This window comes from Acipenser ruthenus, chromosome 7, assembly GCF_902713425.1.
Source record: "Acipenser ruthenus chromosome 7, fAciRut3.2 maternal haplotype, whole genome shotgun sequence".
Taxonomy (NCBI): domain Eukaryota; kingdom Metazoa; phylum Chordata; class Actinopteri; order Acipenseriformes; family Acipenseridae; genus Acipenser; species Acipenser ruthenus.
This window is the reverse complement of record NC_081195.1, coordinates 1,614,200-1,630,897: the sequence shown is the minus strand read 5'-3', so window position 1 is coordinate 1,630,897 and position 16,698 is coordinate 1,614,200. Positions and strand designations below refer to the sequence as shown.

Below are 16,698 nucleotides of genomic sequence, written 5' to 3'. Positions count from 1 at the left end.
AGAATGTAGTGACAACATTACCCGATTCATTAAGTTAATTAATCCCGTTAATTAGCTGTGACAGCTTGCATATGCCCGCACTGCATTCAGTAATGTGTAACTCTATGCTCATCTCTTCTGCCTCATTCATTTTTATTCTGACGATTTACACAGTTTTCTCAACTCTAGGTTTCCACCACACATGGTCCCGCCACACCATAGTTTACACACAACAGGGATTCCTCATCCAGCTATAGTCACGCACTCTGTCAAACAAGAGTCTTCCCAGAGCGACATTGGTTCTCTCAACAGCTCGTAAGTCCTTACTTTTCTTAAATGTCTTGTATTAATAATATTAAACATTATTTATTTTATGGTGTTATGTTGTATTTAACACTGAGCAGGTGTATACAACACTTTGACCTATTTTAGACAGTTCAAAACTTGACAGCTTTTTAACCTCATTTTAAGATGTTGTCGTAGGAATATATCATTAGTGTACAAGAAAGATTATTTTTAATGTAATATACTGTAAATACTAATTATTATTATTATTATTATTATTATTATTATTATTATTGTTATTATTAATACATTTTTTACCTGCACTCGCTTTGTTTAACCTTTATCGTTAAATAACATGTTTATATTCATAAAACATATTAATCTATTCTAATATAAAATGATGTGTCCTGAAGTTCTTCTGATACTGTGATGATGTTCTCCTCTTCAAATAACACACTTGCACCTAGCCTGTACATTCTCCTCCTTTCACCAGAAAACATCAGGACCAAAAAAAGGAGGACGAGAAGAAGAAACAGCCTCACATCAAGAAACCTTTGAATGCATTTATGTTGTATATGAAGGAAATGAGAGCGAAAGTAGTGGCGGAATGCACACTGAAAGAAAGCGCGGCTATCAATCAAATTCTTGGACGGAGGGTGAGGAGCCATTTCTTGTTGTTAACATTGGTGGCCCATATAATAGGAAGCCTTGACCAGATATACGTCATACTGGATCAGCATCTAATAGTATCTATGGATGGTGTAAAACCATCAAGTGTTTCAGAACATGACTTTAGCCCATGTCCCTAATGTTGATTAGTTAATGTGCTTTAAAGTAAACCCCACTGCCTCCTCTAGTAATGTTAGATACACTTTTTGAAGACCCAACAAGCTCTGTATTCACATAGTACATAAAGTTGTATTCTGTAGTAAATTATTCATGACCTTTTGCTCGCTACATTGTTTTATGATTTGCTACATTCTCCCTGGAATATATTGAACTGCCTGATCCAGATCTTTATTTATTATTATTATTATTATTATTATTATTATTATTATTATTATTTCCCAGTGGCATGCGCTGACCAGAGAAGAACAGGCTAAATACTATGAGTTGGCAAGAAAGGAACGACAGCTCCACATGCAGCTGTACCCCGGCTGGTCAGCAAGAGACAACTATGTAAGTTTAAAACAAGTAATGCAAACGTTTCTTTTACAGACTCGTTGCTCTCTGTTCATGATTATACTTGTCTGACGGACTGCTGGTGCTGATGTAAAGCACTGGAAGGGAATTCTGGCTGTCCCGTGCACGCAATTCATCGGGGTTACTTGCGTTATTTATAAGCATGCTAATTTTCTGACAAACTTCATTACATTATGAAACGTGTCCGTTTTGATGTGTTTGTTGTTTCCAGCTCCAAATAGGAAAGTTGTCCCAAAGTCAAAGTCATTAAACTGCTTTATTTAGCTCTTCTTCTGCCTTGAGTGAAATGGAAATAAAATCTGGGTTTGTGGCGAATAACAAGTACAGTGCAGAATGACCCGTATTCAGTTACTGTACATGCTGTGAACAGGCAACAGGGGGATCATTACTCACTTGTTAATCGGGTGTAGAGGGCTTGTGCAGTGTGCCAATCTAAGCAAAACTGTGAAACTTAAATCATATGCCTTAATACATATAGGTGTTTGAATCTGGGCAACACCTTGAGGCAAAGCACTGTAAACTAGCCAGAATAATCCCAGACTTGGTGTAATAATCTATGATTATGTGTGCATTACATTCAAACAAAAGGGCAAGGACAAGGCACTTAGAATAGCATTTCTAAAAAAAAAAACTGTTGTACTTCAGAAACACTCCCTTTCATATTATTAAAAGGGGGCCCTCAGCAGGCTTGGAAACCTTTGGTGGCACTGCATTTGGGCACTTCCTGCTGGAGGACAAGGCACTCTTAAGCACTTCCCTGGTTATAGCTTCTTAACGCAAGGCATCCTGTTTTGTTTAGGTTGCAGCTTCTCTAAGAACTGGTCCATGTGGGTTTGATGTATTTGACCCTGCTGTTATCAAACAGGTCAAGTAACCAAAAAAAACCAAAGAAACTCGAAATAAAGAAAGTTGTTTGGTGGGGTCTGGTGTGGCTGTTCAAGGCTCTAGTCTCTTACAAAGTGTGCTTTCTGTAGCTTGTATTTTTTCATGTGTCCATTTTGTGCAAAATAATAACTAAGGTTGCTGTCTATTTCTGTGTTTTTTGGGGGGAAACCAGGGGAAAAAAAAGAAGAGAAAAAGGGATAAGCAGCAAGGAGAGGCCAATGGTAAGTGAGCAGCCGTTATCTCTTCTAATAGAAGATACCAGTTATGTGTCAGACTTGTGACAGCTCAGAGATAAAAGGCTAGGCTTCTGCCTGGCACATTGTGTATCTGGTTGCAAGCTAGCGCATCAGTTAAATGTGATCATGCCTGTTACTACCCTTTTGTTAAAAGCTAATACACATTGCCAATGCATGAACAAGACAATGTGATGTACGTTTTATACACTTATTTTATTATTATTGCAACAGCTATAGTGAAAATCTATATATTTTTCTTATTTTATATTAAACTTATTTTTTGTATTAATGCCTGTGTGCTTGTTTATGGTTTGGTTTGTTTTGCTTCTCTGTGTTTTCTGTTAACTCGGGCTGTGCCTGTATGTTCTGATGCATGCTTTACAATGACAGTCCCCCCCCATCTTAAATTAAGGAGGTTTGCTCATTTTGGTTTTTTTTTTTTTTTATCTTTTTTGTGCGTTACATAAATACTGCATCGTTAACCCATCATTGCAGCCGATACAAGTCGAGATGCGTTTTTGAAGGCCTTGTATTTTGCTCTTTTTTTCAGAACACAGAGAATATTTTCCAAATCCTTGCCTTTCACTTCCTCCGATTACAGGTGCTAATGTCATTTTGAGTCCTTCAATTACTAACTGTATTTTCTTTTTTGTTTCATTCCTTTTTATAATTTTTTTTATTGAAAGAGATTTTCACATATGTAACAAAGTAAAGTCATTTTGAAAAAATGCTAAATGATTGATCTGTTTTTTTTGTTTAGTTTTTTCAAATATTTGAACTTATATTTTTGCATAGTAGTACAAATGGAATATATAGGAGTACAATAATGTATTTTTTTCTGTACAGTATATTTAAAAAAAAAAAAAAAAAAAAAATCTCCACTTGGCAAATTGAATATGCAGTATTACTTTTAAAGTGACTGATTTTAAAATACATATTTATTTAAATTAATGAAAAAAGGTATTTTTGCAGATAATATCCAGTTGTAAACCTCCTTAATCTAACTGCTTAGTAGAACTATCTCTTTTAAAAGCATGTATATGCAGTTAATTTGCCTTGCTCTTTCTGTGCAGCATTTGCATTTTAAAAAGAAAAGCTACTAATTTTGGTCTGCTCCTTGCTAACTTTATGCCGCCTAATGCTTTCTCAGCTGGCACTAGTGTGCCGTATTTTGCATTCTGCTCACTTCTACTTGCACATTTCCTTCTCAAATGTAAAACCCAAACCATATATTGCAGAACGGTAATCAAAGCTGCAATGTCCCATATTATTATTTTAACAAACTTTAAAGTTTAATGATTTAAAAACAATCTCTAATGAAAAAGATAAATAAAATGCATCTACCCCTTTTTTTTCTTCTTTTTTTTACTACTTGATTTGCTAAGGAACTAACCAGTCTTGCAGCAGTAATGGGCAGTCCTGTAGAAAAAGGGATACTGCAACTTTAATTGCCACATTTAAAAAAAATATATATATAATAATAAAAAAGGGTACTTTTTAAAATATAATTGGTAAACAAATTCATAAATTCCCTTTATTTTTTCTTTATTTCTCTCTTTCTCTTTCTTTTCTGCTCGCTTCTCTCTCCAAATCGTTCAGACCTGAGCGCTCCTAAGAAATGCCGAGCGCGCTTTGGCCTTGATCAACAGAATAACTGGTGCGGCCCGTGCAGGTGTGTATAGTACTCCCAGATTTGCTATGGCTGGTTGCAGCTGGTTCAAAATTGGTACTTTCTCCTTTCTGGGCCTTTTTTTTTTTATTTACCTCCTCCCCTGCGACCTGTTGGTGAGCTATTCTAAACTACATTTCCAAAGCTTTCAAAATGTGCACAGCATTCTTGAATTGCAGGTTTTCGGTGTGTTTTGATGTATAAAAAAAACAAACAACAAAATTCACCATAAAAAAAACGTTGAAGGCCCCCGCCAGAGCCTGGAGTACCTGTATTGGCGTTGGTTTGGAGAGTTTGACCTTTGCTTGACAATGGTTTTGTTTGGAGGGCGTGGGGGCGGGGGGTGGATTCGTCTGGTCAGGGGAGATTACCAATGAATGCCGCTGAAACACTAGCTGTAGCTAGATGTCACAGCCAATGACCAGTGTCCACTGTTTTTTGTTTTTTTTTGTATTTTTGTTTTTACCTTTGGCTAACAGATGCAAATACCCCAAAGAAGTGTCGTGCATTGTTCGGGCTTGACCAACAGAGTTTATGGTGCAAACCATGCAGGTATATTCCAAATAGGCCTTTTTTGGGGGACTGAGATTAAACAAGAAGAAATATCTTTCTGTATGTGTGCCTTTTTCCATGCAAATTAACTGCTAACACACTGTGACCCCTTTGCTCTGTACAGCCTATCGCTATAACATAGCAATTCCCTATTGTCTCTTTAAGTAATAATTCTGAAGTAGAAACTGGCTGAGTGAATACGTGCATAAAATCTGAATAGATTTATTATTATTATTATTATTATTATTATTATTATTATTATTATTATTATTATTATTATCTTTTATGCTTAAGGTGTAATTATCATGGCTATAACATCTTACCTCTAGCGTTTGCCTTATCAACATTATCACAGCCTCCCCCACCCCAATGATGTAATTGTCCAGATTCTAACACCTTGACTTATGTACTTGTTTATTGCTTACCAATCAGGATATGATTATATTTAAATTACAATGCACATCAAATACATGACTGCTGCATTCTGGAACCTGTGCTGTTATTGGGCACATTTCTTTTTAACTGCTACACAGGAAGCAATTAGGATCCCAAACAAGCAAAGAACCAAAAGATACATTTTAGAATTGTATATTTGTAGTAATACAGCCGTTGTATCCTGCAAGTTATATTACCATCTTCCGGTTTTGTAAGAATTGACAAAGAGTTTTGGAGCACTGCTATTTAATTGTCAGTTTAAGTGGCTAAGAATTACACATTTAATTATGCTTGTACACATATATTCCAAGTTAATTTATTGTATTTATTAAAACAAGTTTGTCCCTTGAGGAATTACGTCTCATTTCCAGGTCTCGTACACAGACAGGAAAAACAACATGCAAACATTCCGCAGTTCCTCAGTATGTACAAGGCTTAATTATACAATTATAAAGTTCAATGATTATGCAATTCTAAAGTATATTTAGAAGACCCCATATCAATATTAAGAGGATTGGGAGTACTGGTTGGGGGGAAAAAAGGGTTTCAGATAATATAGCACTTTGCTCAGTAAAAGTGGTGGTTTCATTGAAAACCTTAAGTAAAAGAAAAACCAACAAAACAAAAATAAATCTAATTTCAGTAGGTCCAGGCATCAACCAACCACTCAGCCACTTCCTACTTCAGTTAAAATATGCTATGTTTCCCACTTGCACCTCTGTTAATCCTAGTTAACCTGTTTTTCATTTTGTCAATGTTGTTTTTTATTTTTGGTGGAGGGGACAACGTGATTTGCCCTTCTCAGTGCACACACCCTCCTCCCCTTCTAATCTGACGTAGTTAAAATCTCTTATTTCTTTGTTCTGATACAAGCAGTCTTTGAATTTGGAATATTTTCATGGTAGGTATTTGTTTCTGCTAAGTAATACCCTTCTCTGTGTGTGATGCTTGCTGTCTTTCACTCGTTGTCGTGTTCTGTGTTGTGCGGTCTCTGCCACTGTGTTCCCTGTATAAAAAGGAAGGCACGCATCATTATTGTCAGTCCATTGTCTTCGTCAGCCTACCCTCCTAAAAGCACAGCACAGACCACACCCGTTTCTAACCAGAATGTGAGCAGCACGTTCTAGGCTTGAAAAGGTTAACCTGTTCTGTGTAATAAAAGCCTGAGAGACTTGGTCCCAGGCCCCATTGCATTTTCAGGCCGAGCACTCAATTATTCACACTGTACACGTTCTGTGGTTTCACTGAAACATACTTTCGGGTACAACTTGCAGCTGCAAGGTTTGTAACCTTTCCTGTTGAAATATATATAATTTTCTTTTTTTTTTTTATTACTGAGATGCATTTACTTCTCAAATTAGTATTTGCAAAACTTTAATGAAAGTCTGTCAGAAAAGTTACCATGCTTGGTGCCAGACATTTTGCCTTTTTTTATTTTATTTTTAATATGTACTGAAGTAAAAACACTGATATAGGGAAGAATAATTATGTTTGGACTGATCTTGTCCTAGTCATTTTCTTTTATTTATTTATTTTATTTTTTTTAGCATTAAACTTGGCACAAAAAATAAATTGAATTAAGATCTATAGTTGAGTGATATGTCTGTGTCTCTGTGGGTTAGTGCATTTAGCCTTTGCTTCTGGGCCCTGCCCAGCACAAGGTGTACTTCCTGTGAATGATTCCGTGCTCTTCATGCTCATTCAAAGTTTCCGATATGATCTCACAATCATTAAATATTAAGGTAGCATGGGACTGCATTTCACATGCGCTGACGTTCTCATTTCATTTCCTGAACCTTTCTTGTAGAGTAGATGGGCCTCTGTGCTAATCGCCCCCATCACTTTTGTCCTTTTGCATGCTTATTACTTTAGCAATCCTAACTGTGCTTTTAATTGTTAATTAGCTCATCCGGAGGCATACAATAGCTGTACTTTCATTTGCTATCAAATAGTTGTTTCCTTCATTCATGTATAATGTAATTTCTATTCAGTGTATAAACAAAAAGAACCTTTTACACTTTTTTTTCATTATCTAGCCATTAGCTGTAGCCATGCATTTAATAATTATAATAATTGTGTTTTTGACTTTATTTCATCGAATACAAACCTGATGGGTTTTGCGGGGAATTATGCTCTATTAGATCCTTTTGCCGATTTATCCATCACCAGGAAGTGACCCACTTTTTTTTGGAAGCTGTTCTCTAAAAATACACTTAATGCAGCTGTCTGGATGTATCCTCCTGATTTAGAAAAGTAACCATCAGGCCTCCATAGTTTATAGCCTGCAGCAGTTTTTTTTTTTTTCTTCTAGATAATAAAGATTGAAGTTTCTGTGAACTTTCTGTTGAGCTGTATGTCTGAGAGCTGCAGATGGATGGATAATTCACCATTAGGATTAGAATTCCTTCAGCTTGCAAAATCTGGTCCAAACACCTTGAGAACAACTTGTATGTTATTGCCCTTCTTTTATGAAAATGTCAGGGTGAGGCAAAATTTGCTCTGCTGAGCTGCATTCTGAATCATAAATACCGGGCAGTATTCCCACCCAGAGATCACTTGGCTGAGAGCAGTCCCGTGGCAAATGCCATGACAAACCGATAGCTTTACAAAAGGAGAATTCCACCTTTACAAATATTTGACAGGCAATAATTTTTGCGTTATTGCTCATTCATAGGGTGACTTTACCATCAACTTGATCTTTTCACCATTATTCTTTTTTTTTTGTTTTACTCTAATACAGCACGTCATACATACTATCCCCCCTTTTTAACTTTCTTTTACAACTGTTGCTCACCTTGCTTATAAAACCGCATGAACACTTCTAGTGTAGCATGAACTGACCCTGCAGGCTTATGTGGCTCTAACAAAACTGTGTTCCAACACGTCCCTCTCTAGTCCGAGACCTGAATGCTTGTCAGTAGAACATCCATGAGTATGGGCTGGGTATGACTTGAGAAAATGATTTTCTTACCCGAATCCCTCATTTTAAAATAATAATAGTAGTAGTAATAATAATAATACATTTTATGTTTGCTTGTTTTGTTTTTTAAATGGAATTTAGAGTTTAGCACCAGCTCAAGACACCCCTGCATTATGTGCCTTGTGTATTGTTGGGTGCAAGAGATGAGATTGTGAATAGGGGTAAACGTGTCTTTTTACTCTGCCCCTTAGTCCAGTGAAAATGTAAGTTAACAAGGAAGGATGGGAGTGTGATGATGAACGTCAGGGTGTCATTGTGTTGGAGCTCCGTCTGTGGCATCATCCTCATTATAGGAAATTCTTCTGGCTTCTGCAATCTTAAAAGTAATGCAGTCTTGTCTAGGCATTAATGCTAGTAGCATTTTGATGTTAAATTCAGATGTGACTAACTTGTCAGCTGTTCGGCTGCTTGGCCCCAATAGATCTTCTCAGTTTAAACGTATGTGTTGTAGGGAATTCTCCAGCCATTGCACCCACCCTAACATAGTATACATTGTGTATCTATAACCCTTCCGGAAATTGAGATTAGACATTGCAAAATAAAAGAAGTGTTGTGTTGTGGCAGACTGGTTTGAGGATCGGTGGTGATGAGCTCAGGTGGCTTGAGGCATGCTAAACATGGGATCTTGGCCTAGCAAAGCAATGAGACAAATAGACATGGCAGTGTGTCATTGCTTTACTCAAACAGACATATCTTTAGGGGAAGGCTGTCCATATTGTATCTTGGTTTTTCTAACCTCCTCACATCTCTCAGTAACAACAGGCTGCACCCTTACTGTGTAACACACTGACTATCAGACTGTCAGGTTTGACTGCACCTTCGCTGGCACAGTGTTTAACTGCTTTAGAAAAGAACAGGGTGCAACTGTGCTTGTTAGCGTGGCTAACTGAGACCTGAGTGAGCTTGCACAAACATGTCATCAGAATGAAGCCCTTTGGAACGGAGTCCTTAGTGATGGTTTTGTTACAGAGCCGCAGCCTGCAGGCTGTAGAACCAGTTATTCTTGTTGTTTTGCAACCTTTCCTTTTTTCTACCTATTTTCATTTCTGCTTCCACCCCCTGTCCTATTCACTCTTCTTATTCTCAATTGGATGTGGTTGCTGACAGAAAAAGGGATTACTTCCTGGTGATTTACTTTTTAGTCTCCCCCCCCCCCCCCCCCCCCAGAATAAACTTTGACTTAAACAAATGTAACATAATACCATATATATATATATGTAATGTAATTTTATTTAGTGGGTTCTACATCATAATTATGATCATTTATATAGAATGACATTTACTACTATCATGACATTATAACATTTATATAGAAAGAGAGATTATTATTATAATTATTATTTAATTTTTTTTTTTTCTTTGGTAGCTTCTCTGCTGTCCCCACGACATCCTGTGTTTACAGATAATTGTTTCCCTGTTTCTAGGAGAAAAAAAAAGTGCATTCGCTACATACAAGGTGAAGGCAGCTGTGCCAGCCCGCCCTCTTCAGATGGAAGCTTATTAGATTCTCCTCCCTCTTCACCTTCCCTGCTAGCCTCCCCCTCACAAGACTCTAAACCACAGACTGAACAAATGCACCCTCTCTCACTGACTATGAAACCTGATTCCTTGGCACACCTTTCAATGCCACCATCTTTAGCTCGGTTGGAAAACTCTGCCAGCAAGACCGGCACCCAGAACGGGGCATTGGAGCACCAAGCCGTCAATTCACAACATCCTGCATCCTCGCCACTGGCAAGGCCATCCACATCCTTGTTGCGTTCCCATAACCTGCTCACTGGCTCACAAGCCCAGCCTCTGTCGCTCGTAACCAAGTCTATAGATTAGCATTTTAGCTTTAGTCCTTGGTGTCCTCTTTTTTTAAATTTAAATTTTTAACCTTTTTCTGTTTGTGCCATACGGCTATAAATTTGAATGTTTTATCAAGTTCATTGGTCAATATTTGACCCATCATTATTTCAAGTTTTTAAAATAAATAAATAAATAAAACTGTAGAATATAAGCTTTGTAATTTCTGCCAACATTTTTATGTGTTTAAAAAAATAAATAAATAAATTCCATAACTGTTATGTAGTTCCAATAGGTAAAATACATTTGAAAGACTGAAATAAACATTTTAAAGAAATTAAATAGATATAAAAAAAAATAAAGTAGCTCTTTCTGAAGGAGTTGGTTCTTCTTTATTATTTGTATTAAATATGAGCTTGCGAACCAATCATTTTACATCTGTTCGAAGGCATGACGAATGCAGTGCCATTTCTTTCATTGTGCAGAACAACTTTTATTGTGATGTTACTTGTTATTGTTTAAATGTACAGAAATATTTGGGAGTGTTAATATGCATTGTTCCATGGCGTTGTTGTTTGGGGGTATGGGTTGGGAGGGGGGTGGGTGGGATTAGGCAGTCACAGCGCTATAGGACCAGTAGTATTTATTGCTTTAGAGATTGCTTGTTGTATCATGTATGTTGTCCCTTTTTAAGTATTGTTTTCTTATCTTAATACATTGTACAAATATTTCTTTCTTAGCATAAGCAGCTTATATATATATATATATATATATATATATATATATATTAAATGAGTAATTTGTAAAGGATTTTTAAAATGTTTTATTTTATTTGTTTTCCTGAATGAAACATGGTTGCCACCAAATGGGCAGTATAGATACTTTTAAGGAAGAGATGTGCACAACATTACTTTTAAAAGCTAAAATATAATAAGCCATTATACAAAATAAACTTGAATGCATTGGGGAAGGTGTCTTCAAGAGTGAAATATGTCTAAAACCCTTCTTTCTTTTTTAAAACTACTGTCTTCTCTTTACAAGGCTGTAGACTTGTGTACAGATTTCCGTGCCAAACTTGTGATAATGTTCTTCTCCCCACTTTAATGTTGTCGTTTTCTTTTTACCATATTTTTTTGCTGTGACGTTACATAGATTGCTATGTATGTAGTATAAATGTTGCTATAACAGATGTGTTTGGTAGCAGATTGTCAAATAATAAATAAAACTAAACAAAAGAAAGAGGTGTAAACCCAAAAAGGGCCAAATTATGTATATTAGGAGATTCATATAAAAGAAAAAACACAAACTGCCACTTTTAAGTACACTACTGCATATAGGTAGATAGGCATGTTGATGTTGCAAACTGCTGTAAAAAGCTACAAGAAAATCGTCCATTCGGTGCCATTGTAGTTGACATGAAACAGCTGTAACCTGTCTCGGTTTTCTCTGGTTTACTAAGATGCTAATGAGATTTTTGTGAATAGTTTGAATGTTTCCTAACGGCTGTGATGTTCCTGTTCTATTTTATGCTCTTATTATTTTTTTTTTGTTTTCTTTTTTTAATGGTTTGAAAACCATTTTTTGTAATGAATAAATGTTCATGCTGTACAGTATCTGTAGCATGCAGTTCTGGATTAATAAAAGCAGCTTAGTAAGTGCAGATAAAGCACTGTCGTTGTCTTTTTGTGGATTAAACTTATTCTTTCATTGCACATCCATGAAGAACAAAATATAGAATGAAAATGCATGTATCTCCAACATGACAACGATCCAAAGCACACATCAAAATCTGCTTCAGAATGGTTAAAGAAGAATCAAATCAAGGTTCTGGAATGACCCAGTCAAAGTCTCGATCTAAATCTGAATGAGAATCTTTAGTACGAGTCCTGGGAATTTGAATGAACTGGAACAATTTTTTGTTGAAGAATGGTCAAAAATCACAAAAGAATCATGCCAAAAGCTCATTGAAGATATACTAATAAAGAGGTTATTATTGCTAAAACTGCCTCAACTAGCTATTAATTTCATTTTCCTTGTCAGGGTATGAATACTTTCGAATTAGCATTTTTGGAGTTTTGCAAAATAAATTGCTGAAATAAATAATTGTAGACCTCTGTTTCTTGTAACTTTTTTTCCTCATCCACAAAAGCAGAACTTTTTCTACAGAAGATTTTTTCCTAAAATTATTTTCGAGAAATTTCTAGAAATTATAAATTTCCACTGGGGTATGTAAACTTTTACTACAACTGTGTGTGTGTGTGTATGTATACAGTACACATATATACAGTGCTGAGAGCTTGATGTGTTGCAGAATACTGAAATCAAACGGACAGCGTTTGTATTCTTTTCCTAATTATGGTGCACAGTAAATTCACCTCAGTAAAAAATGCTGAGTGTTGAACATGTTTTTATAATATAGCCTTATGTCGGGCATTGTTGCACAAGCCTTTTTTATACTCATGAGTTTGCTGCTTAGCATAGCCCACTCGATTGTAGTTCTCCTGAATGTTATGAAATAAGCAGTATCTTGCTGTGTTCATGCAGATGTTTTGCTTGTATGACACAGCATACTCTTCAGCACGCGAGTTGTATAACTTCTCAGAACAGTAGGTTTGCATTTTGTAATTTTCCCCTCCAAATCAAATGCCCTCGAAGGACTGCTGGTTAAAACCTAAAGAAGTAACTTCAGAAAGGTTAATGCATGTGGAGCGCCCACAATCCGAAACTTTCATGGGGTTCTGTCCTTCCCAGTTATCATTCCCTTTGCTTTGGCACTGGACCAAATAAAGTATAAAACAAGCCAACAACTGTGAGTAGGCCTGTTCGTCTCCAGTGCCAGCTCTTTAGTTCCATCTGGTTTTGCTTTGCTGGGAAGGGGAGAGTATATACTACCTTGAGGTCAGCACAAACATTGCCGGTTTCATTTCCACAAGTTTTTACTAATCTCATTTTTCACTTAGTCAATGGAATTTCTGAATCCGTCTGATCGTTTATTCAGCAGTTCTGAAACCATTTGAGATGCTGGTTGTACTCTTTATTTTGACCTGTGTTCAAATATGGCTGCCTATTGTTGTCATGTGACTTTTTTTTGTTTTTGTTTAGATTCCAGATGATAAAAAAAAAAAATACAGTAAGATACTGGCTTCACATTAAGGATGCTTCTGTATTCAGTGATTTTCTGGGTTAAGTTTCTTGGGGGTATTCAATTAAAATGAACCCTTTTGCCAATGCCTTATATCTCAGCCATCATTTGAGGTGCTAACTTAATATTTGCAGGTAAAAACTGCAGACGTTGTGTTGGTGACCATGACATTGGCCCTGACCCAATATGGCTGCATGATTGAGTCATCCCTTTTGAGATATTGTCTTCATAGTTGGTATACAGCTGTATGTTTTAAGTGCTGGCCATATCAATAAAAGAGACTACACCTTCCGAGATACATACGTCATATATGTTCAATTAAATCAATACAGGCAAAATTTGGCAAAGGCCTTAACTTGACCTCCAACCCAATACAGCTACAGTATTGGCTTCATGTGACTTTCCTATTTCGAGATGGTCCAGTAAAAAAAAAAAAATTCTTGCATCAAATGTGTGATTTTTAGTGGTTTTATTTCTTAATTATTCAATTTCCTTTGTTCTTATAGGCCAATCCCTACCTTCCAATGGTGTAGCTATTTTATTGCATTCTTCAATAACGGCACATCTATGCAATGTTGTCTAAGCAGGTGGTATTTTAAAGACCACGAGTGAGCATTTCTAGACTAAATTTGGAACTTAACAGATGGACTTTTAAGCTCCAGCTTTTCTATATGAATAGTAACCCTTGTTCTCCTTGGTTTTAGACACTGGTTTCAAGACCACCTCCAGCAACCAATCAGCACTCGCTGTAATTGAATTATAACAACATTCTTTGCTCTGTCTCCTGCTGCACAGGCTGGGGGGGGGGGGGGGGGGGCGGGGGGGTCACTGGATCAACTTCTGGAGCCAGACAGGCTTGCCAACAATCATTCCCCTGTTCCCAGAGGGCCTTCAAGGCCTGCAGCGGCCTCCAAGTACCTCCTACCCTGGCTGTCGAGTTTGGGTTCACTGACAGAGAGCCTCAAAAGGGTTATAGAAACACAGATAAATGTACTTCTTGTTGCAGGCTTCTCTGGTGAGCCAGGCCCCGAGAAGAGTGATCTAATTTCTGCTGCATTATTAATTGTGCCAAGGTAATTGAGCAGAAAAGAAAGTAAAGCAGGTTTGTTCCATCAAATGTTGCTCCATGCCTTTACATTAAAGAACCCTACTGAACTGTTTGCGGTTAGCACACAAAGCCATGCCTTTACATTAAAGAACCCTACTGAACTGTTTGCGGTTAGCACACAAAGCCATGCCTTTACATTAAAGAACTGTTTGCATACAAAGCTTTGCAGGGGGGTGGTTATCAGCCCCTGTTCGGGATGGATAACCGCGGCAACAGAGATATAGTGGAGGTGCATGTTCCCATATGTCAGTCTGAAGAGTTTCACACATAGAAAACTTCCAATTGTACTTGGTGGAACGTACATTCTTCATCACGTGTTGTTTGTCATATTCTATGTCAATAAGGGGTGATTCAGCTTTGAATACTCAACTGTAAATAGTAGCAATAATACATGTAGACAAAATGTTAAACATAAAAAAATGTGCCAATGGCATTCTAGCAAAGTGGTACTGACTTGTGGCTCGTTCAATCCATTCATTAATCTAGGTGTTCAATTAAGCAATTAAAGACAAAGGTTGTCACGTTGGTGTTTGAAAATGCAAATAGCCAGTCCCACGCCCACTCCCACATCCTCTAGCACTTCAAGGACCTTGCAAATTAATAATAATAATAATAATAATAATAATAATAATAATAATAATAATAATAATAATAATAATAATTATTATTATTATCTAGTTGGCTTGTATTTACCTTATACAGATAGCTAATGAACTGTAGTTTCTCTTAACCTAACACTCGAGACAAAGAGAAGAACGGACAAGTCATCACTTTTAAAAGCTGTGAAGAACAGCCTGTCTGTGGGTGTGTATAAGGTGGATAGAAAGGTTAGCTAGAGGTTTAAAAAACCTGTTACGTAAGGAATAGAACGTTAACACATCTACTTCAGATGGTAGAAATAGCCGACGGCAGGTTGTGTGTTCTGTTTTTACACTGATCTAAGAGTCCAAGAAAGTGTCACTATTCAGAACAGACACTATTCAGAATAAATTGAAACATGATTTTTATTTTTCCTTTTGTCTGGAACACACTTGCAATAAGGGAACGATCGCACATGAAAACAATGAAAGGGAGCCAACACTTCTGAAAAGGGGCAGTGGGCCAAACGGTTCTTCACAAATATTTTTCTGTCATTTTTTTTTCTCGATGTATGTTTTTGTATTCTTTTGTCCCATCCTCTTCAGTTTCAAAGCGTATAAATCTAGTCTGTGAGGCAGAAGTGACTAATATTTTACAAGGTGAACACATCTTAAGACTGCCCTGTTTCCTATGTGTGCAGCTTTACATGTGCTGCTTTAACTTCCATGATTTATTCATGTTAGGAAAATGCTTATTTATGTTGGGTAATATTTCAGCCACAGAATGAAGCAGTGGCATTTCATAATAGAAACAGATAATAATGTTTCCGCATCTGCATTGTGTTTTTCATAGTTTGTGACAGACAAAGACATTCACATTGTGAAGAATGAGGTTCTACAAATGTTACTGTACAACCTATGTATCAGTGTTTTTGTGGCAATTCCTTTCATATGAGTAGCACTGTGGTTATACAGGGCTCAGATCAGGGTTACAGCACCTCATTAACAATTCCTGACCCCATTCTATGACAACCAAATGTGATGCTGGGAAAGACCTGAAGATAAAACATTAAGCATAAGTTTACACTTAGAATGCCAAAATAATTTTAGGCGAATACAAAACATTTAAATATTTTTTTTTTAATATAGGATTTTCTGTCTCTCATACCCCCTTTCCACTAGCCATACTTATGTGAACCTCAGCTAGACCGTAGCTAAAAATGGCTGCCTGTGTATCCACTGCATTTTCTCAGGTACAGCTTTGAAGTATTTACGCTACATCAGCGGCCAAACGGCATTCTGTTGCTTTTTTCATTTTTGTTATCCACACTATTGACAGCCTTATAAATTTTACAGCAACTGGCAGCGAAAACAAAGACAAAGAAGAAGATGACCTGTACTGTGTGGAGGCTGTGTCGTCCAGTGGTTAAAGAAAAGGGCTTGTAACCAGGAGGTCCCCAGTTCAAATCCCACCTCAGCCTCTGACTCATTGTGTGACCATGAGCAAGTCACTTAACCTCCTTGTGCTCCGTCTTTCGTGTGAGACGTAGTTGTGAGTGACTCTGCAGCTGATGCATAGTTCACACACCCTAGTCTGTAAGTCGCCTTGGATAAAGGCGTCTGCTAAATAAACAAATAAACTTATATCGTCGTACAGCTTGCATGTTCTGTATTTGTTTGTAAATCTCGCATGGTTAAGTATTTGTTTGTAATGCTCGCATGGTAAGTATTTGTTTGTAATGCTCGCATGGTAAGTATTTGTTTGTAAATCTTGCATGGTAAGTATTTGTTTGTAAAGCTCGCATAGTAAGTATTTGTTTGTAAAGCTCGCATGGTAAGTATTTGTTTGTAATGCTCG

General features: G+C 36.9%; 1 protein-coding gene across 50 annotated transcripts in view; it reads left to right on the top strand.

Moving 5' to 3' along the window:
- The window catches only part of LOC117415317 (transcription factor 7-like 2), a 95,149-nt gene extending 83,468 nt beyond the window's left edge, over positions 1–11,681 (top strand). For 8 of the 50 annotated variants that reach the window (XM_059026076.1, XM_059026084.1, XM_059026082.1 and 5 more), the window contains 7 exons: positions 154–294; positions 758–920; positions 1,336–1,444; positions 2,514–2,573; positions 3,139–3,189; positions 4,188–4,260; positions 9,649–11,681. In XM_059026076.1, the coding sequence (XP_058882059.1) occupies positions 154–294; positions 758–920; positions 1,336–1,444; positions 2,514–2,573; positions 3,139–3,189; positions 4,188–4,260; positions 9,649–10,051 (1,000 nt within the window). In that variant the 3' untranslated portion in view covers positions 10,052–11,681. Of the gene's footprint in view, positions 1–153; positions 295–757; positions 921–1,335; positions 1,445–2,513; positions 2,574–3,138; positions 3,190–4,187; positions 4,261–4,736; positions 4,810–6,117; positions 6,147–9,648 lie in introns of those variants that run through there. The other 42 variants (XM_034025484.3, XM_059026087.1, XM_034025494.3 and 39 more) reach the window with 30 other exon arrangements.
- The last annotated feature ends 5,017 nt before the right edge of the window (positions 11,682–16,698 follow it).